General features: G+C 39.7%; 1 protein-coding gene across 1 annotated transcript; it reads right to left on the bottom strand.

The window, feature by feature from the left end:
* Positions 1-1,643: 1,643 nt before the first annotated feature.
* LOC113331359 (protein MAINTENANCE OF MERISTEMS-like) lies at positions 1,644-3,307 on the bottom strand. Its single transcript, XM_026578072.1, has 4 exons — positions 3,200-3,307; positions 2,596-3,107; positions 2,389-2,548; positions 1,644-2,306 (listed from the first exon to the last, which is right to left on the bottom strand). The coding sequence occupies exons 1-4, from the start codon at positions 3,305-3,307 to the stop codon at positions 1,644-1,646; spliced, it is 1,443 nt and encodes a 480-aa protein (XP_026433857.1).
* Positions 3,308-5,894: the final 2,587 nt, after the last annotated feature.

The following is a 5,894-nucleotide window of genomic DNA, read 5'->3' as shown; positions in this document are numbered from 1 at the left end:
CAGAAAATCTGTGTGACGACTTAAAGAGTCGTTCACCTGTAAATTATGCTGACGAATGTCTGGGTCGTCATATTAACATCTTACAGAGTGACGACCGTATACTGATTTTGTTGTTCTTTTTTTGTAGTTGGTTGTACGGGTGAGCTCTCAACCTGAACCCCTCGACACTGTCGGCCCGAATACCTCCCAAGCATATATGACCGATTTGGTACGTTTTTATTGTTTGAGTCAATGTATATCCATACGAAAATTTTTTAATGAGTGTTTTATAATGAACATGTTATTTGTTTAATGTAGACGTGGAAAACAAAGGCTGGGGTCAAGGAATGGATTATTTCCAAGGCAAAGGAGAATATGTGCGTAATTGTTCAAAGCAAACACGTTGATTGTAAGAAAATGAAGATGGTATGCGAGAGAGCGGGGGATAAGGAAGAAAGTCACAAAGGGAAGAACTACAAGTATGTGAAGAAGACGACGAGGGTCTACAAAACTCCGTCGAAGAAGATAAAATGCCCCTTCAGGATTGTTTGCAAAAGGCATCCTGAAACTCTACTATGGTGGATGTATAGTATTCTGGATGGTCGTCACAACCATCCTCCACCTAGTACTCTTTTAGGGCACCCAGCACATGCCCGATTGAAACCACATAAAATGGAAAAGGTTCGGCAGATGAAGCGATGTAGGCCCCTTAAGATTCTAAATGCAATAAAGGCAAAAGATAAGTAAAACTTGTCTATTCTTTCCACAATCTACGCTGCCAAAGCAACGATCAAGAGAACTGAATGGGATGGTAGGTTAATTATGCAACAATCAGAGTGGTTGGCAGAAAAACATAACTATGCCATGCAAACAAGGGTCGGTCCGGGCGACAAAGTGACTCGTATTTTTCTTGCCCATCCTAGGATGATGGATTTGGCACAGTGCTTTTACCAGGTCTTGTTCATAGATTTCACCTATAAAACCAACAAGTATAACATGCCGTTGTTGAACGTGGCTAGTCATACTTCGGATAAGCAATCATTCACCGTGGCATGGTGCTTTATGGAAAAGGAAGAAATAGAAGACTATGTTTGGGCTTTGGAACAAGTTAGGTTGATTTGCCGTGGCGAAGAGACACCGCAGGTTATATTTACGGATAGGGATTTTGCAGTCATGAGTGTCGTTCGTCAAGTTTTTCCCCTTGCTCAACATTTTCTTTGTACGTGGCACATCCAAAAGAATCTTTTTAATAATTGCAAGAATCAAATCCAAAAGATCAAACCTGCAAAGGTTAATCAACGTTCCAAGGAGGAAGACGAGCGTCTTAGTAAACTTTCAAAAAAAGAGATAGCGGAAGAGAAAAAGAAAGCCAAGGAAAAATTTGATGAAGAGGGGGATGTATGGGAGGATTTCTGCAAAGATTGGGACCTTTTGGCCCACTCGAAGACCGAAATAAAGTACTATGCAAATTTGCAAAAGTTCATCGATGTTTGGAGTACAAATTATAAGAAGGTGGTCGACTATTCCAAGATACCTGGTTGAATCCTTGGAAGGAGAAGTTTGTTTATGCATGGACCAATAAGTACAAACACTCCCTCTATATGCATTCAAAAACAATTTCACATTAACTCTCTTATATATAGATGAATAACACAATTACAAAATTAAATACTGACCACTAGTGTCAGAATGGAAGTAGCATCTCTACTTTCGACTTGAGAAGAAGAAGAGGTGGATGCTCTGTTGGTCCTCCTACCCGGAGTCGGATCTACCCATATTACCCTACCATGGGAGAAGCCTTCATACCATTCGACGTAATCCGGTGTTGCCTCATGACCTTCATCCGCATGCACCCACCATGAGATGTCTACAAGCCTAGAGTGTCTATCATTCCAATGCTTGACATCAACTTCAGGTTCATAAGCCACATTTATACCCGCTTCGTCAGCCTCGTACTTTTCCAACTTGTGCTTGAACGGAGGTACATAATCCTCATCGGGTGAATCTTGAATAAAACCAAGTTGACGCATGATTCTTATCGGATTGTACATTGAAAAACCTTTAGGGTGAAACAAAGGGCCATGGTAATACACGACATCTTCCATTGCGCCAACTCTATTATTCTTGTACGGATTGAAGACTACCTCTTTAGCCGTGATGTTGTCAAGTTTTTGACGCATTTGTATCAACGCATCAGTTTGTTCCCTATCTTGAGAACCAGTGAACAAGTATTTGGTTCCCGTTGGACTACCTTTGCTCCATTGTGGGTTGAGTTCCACATCTTCATTATCTTTGATCAGTGATGGGATATGATCATAAATCCACACCTATAGCAACCAATGAAATAAACATAAATAATTCAATTTTTAAAATGTACAAAAATAAGAAAACTTTCATCAATCCAAATACCTGGATTAGAGCCAAATTCCCATTAATTTGAGAAGTTAGTTTGCGAGATCCCGGAGAAAGCTGACCATTCAGGTGTGCAATTATGGCAGTCCCCCAAGAGTACTTGCTCACATCTTCCAAGGGATCCAAAAGCTGAAGAAGGTTGGCGCTCACCCGGTACCTTTGCTGTCAGGAAATATAACTGACGCAAGGACATACAACAAATACCCAGCCGCCGCATAGCGACATTCCATATCAGAGAGACCTCCTTCTTTTTCCTTCTTTTCTGTCCCATAATACATGTTCCTAATATCTACAAGTTTGAACTCTTTCTTCGGGTACTTAGGTCCCTTCTCGAAAAGCCCATTAGTCTTCTCGGAATCCCAGCCAAACAAGTTCTTGGTCCATGTATAAATGTCTTCCCAACTAGGCCTTCTCTTGAACTTCTCACCGGTTGATTTGCCTTCGACCTGCAACCCTAATATCTGTTCTGCGTCATCAGGAGTTATCACCATCTCACCAAAAGGAAGTTGGAATGTGTCGACTTCAGCGTGATACCTTTCACATAAACTAGATATTGTGACCTTGTCATACGCAATCACAGAGTTCAGAATGACATTGTATAAACCTGAGTTTTCAACCAAATCTCTAAATCTTGCACATTCACCTTCTAGCGGCCACAACTCCATTTTCTTGAAAGAAGATTGGTGCCGGAAAAGACGTGCGACATCCTTATGATCCTACAAAACATAAACAAACACATATTTAAAAAACAAAACATAAACAAGTTAACACCAACTAATCAAATAACAAGCAAATTTGGGATTCTTACGATTGTCTCACTAATGCAATGAGCCCACGATCCAGGATATCCAAATAGAACTTTGCCCCCATCTCTAGGTTCTCCTCTAAGTTTACCACCTCGAAGAGGAGGCAACATCAAATGAGTAGCGGGAACGTGTCTCGCACTGGGTGCAATATCTGTTCCATCCTTCTTAACCCTCTTTACCGGATTTTTCGCCTTTGCATTCTCTTCCTCATCCTCAACAGTGGTTTTACCATCATCACCACCTTCATCCTTTTCATCATCATTACCTTCATTCTCTTCCTCCTCATCATCATTATCATCACCGCCATTATTACCTTTATGTTGTTCCTCCTCATTACCATCATCCTCATCATCACCACTACCATTAACTTCACCCTCTTCCTCCTCTTCTTGCTCTTCTTATTGTTCCTCTTCTTCTTCTTGAATCTCTTCTTCTTGTATCTCATGTTCTACACCCTGTTCCTCCTCTACTTGCTCTTCTTCTTGTTCATCTTCTTCTTCAGCACTAGTGTTAGCTGAAACATTAGGAATGTCTAATTCTGACGAATCAGAAAACTCATTACCTTTGTCTCTTGGTTCGGTGATAGAAAATGATACCTCACTCGGCCTTCTTCCGCGCAATGGACCGGAAAGTAAGTATTTATCGTTGCGGGGAGGTTTCGAAGGAGGAGTTATCGTGATTTCAACCTTGTCTTTCGTTTTCTTGTCACTACATTCCAAACACGAATTTTTTTTTTATAAGACATCAACTTTATCTCGATCAGTTAAAGAGTCGTCAATGATATGCTCTAACAAAATAACGACTCTTCATTACAAAGTAACGACTGTAATTTATAAGGTAACGACTCTTTGCAAAAATTGGACAGTGAGGATGATTTTGGTCCTTAAAGGGTCGTTAAAGATTAAACTTGGGTCGTCAAACAAGTAACTGCCGACCCTTTAAAAGAGATGACGACTCTAGGGATTATAGATTACTAACGACTCTAGTCTAGGGATTATATACTACTGACGACTCTATCGTTTTCTCCAACAGAAGGCAGTTCAAGTTCAACCCAGAGTCGTTACGCACTAATTTGGGGTCGTCAAACTACAGTCGTCATCTTCAACCTAATATGGCGACGACTCTATTCTAGGGCACAAAAGGTCGAAGTAGCAGAACAAGGGTCGTCATATTTACACTAACAGGTTAACGATTTTTCATAGAAAAAGCATGCAATGTAAGAGTCGTTAGGGTATTATTTCTTCGATGCTAACGACTCTCACTCTGTAACTTCTATTTTTTAGTTACCAATCTCGATTACACAATCAAAAAACAACCAAAACATCGAATAGGAGGTGGGTTTAAGTTCACGTACCCTCTAATTGAAACCATTCCCTTTTTGGGTTTCGATTTGCTTGCTTCAGGAGCTCTTCGGACGTACACCTTTGCATTCACCGTATCTACAAGGTTAGGAATTTGAAGTGCTTTGCGAGCGGTTTGCTTTGTTTTAGCCATATTTGTAGAAGAAGTTAATCATCGATTAAATTTTTATCATCGATGATTACGCGATGAATCGGTTCGAAGAATTTTCCTCGGTGGAGGTGGAGTCGTTAATGGTGGAGGTGGAGAAGAGAAAGATGAAGATAAAAGAGAAACTGATTTTCTCTTTGATTTAATTAAGGTATATAGATTAGGGGCCTTAATTAGGATAGTTAATTAGTGAAACTGATTTTCAATTAGTAAAGGGTAAAATAGTATATTCATATTGCAATATTTACCCCTGAAAATTTTGGGGGCAAACAAAATTCCATGGACCCCAATTGGAAGTTATAGGCCCCAATTAAACTAGGGTTGTAATGTGCAAGAAGTTGTTGGTCCCCTTGACTCGACAACTTTCCAAACAGTTGGTACTTGTCATTAACGTACACGTAGCATCCATGTAAAGATAGAGGGCATTTATAAAGATTGTACAAAAGGATGTATCTCAGTTAACGTCTTAAATACACTTCTTTTGAAACTTCAGCTCGTGTCAACAAGTATCTTCAAGCTATCCAAGCAAAAGTAGACGAGGCAAAGGCTTCAAGGAATCAAAATGAAGTTGCACGTTATCTGGCAAAAATGGCAATAAAGAAAATACATTGGAAGTCGACTCCTCGGTCAATAAGGACCCGAAGGAGATAAAACTGAAGACTTTCCTTATAAGGTGGAAAATAACTCTTTGAAATAATGCTTTTAATTGTGCCACCAAATATTATCATTCACTCGGGTTATGAATGACTTTTTAGAAAATTGGTAGTAGTTATAGCCAATAACACTTTATAACCTTTTATTTAGTCAACTAGATTTTGTGCCCGTGCTACGTCCGGGCAGCTTCGCAAACTTGGTTCACCAATTCAATCTACAACTACAAACTACAAATACAATGCATCACTGTCTCTTTCTTTGATTTGGTAAAGCTCGACTTCGCCTCGCCCAAGATTCGGTAAAGCTCGGCTTCATCTCGCCCAAGTCCCCATTTGATTTGGTAAATCTCGGCTTCGCCTCGCCCAAGTCTTTTAAATTGATTGGAAGCTGTTGCAAACGAACAATGAAAAGATAAAATTTAACCATTTTACTTTTACATATAAGAACAATGAAAAATCGTATATATTCAGAACAGATGAAAGTCTTGTATCTGTCTAACAATAAGAATTACTTGTAGATGTTGGTAAAGAGTAG

Source organism: Papaver somniferum, unplaced genomic scaffold (assembly GCF_003573695.1).
Source record: "Papaver somniferum cultivar HN1 unplaced genomic scaffold, ASM357369v1 unplaced-scaffold_125, whole genome shotgun sequence".
Taxonomy (NCBI): domain Eukaryota; kingdom Viridiplantae; phylum Streptophyta; class Magnoliopsida; order Ranunculales; family Papaveraceae; genus Papaver; species Papaver somniferum.
This window is presented reverse-complemented; position numbering and strand designations above follow the sequence as displayed.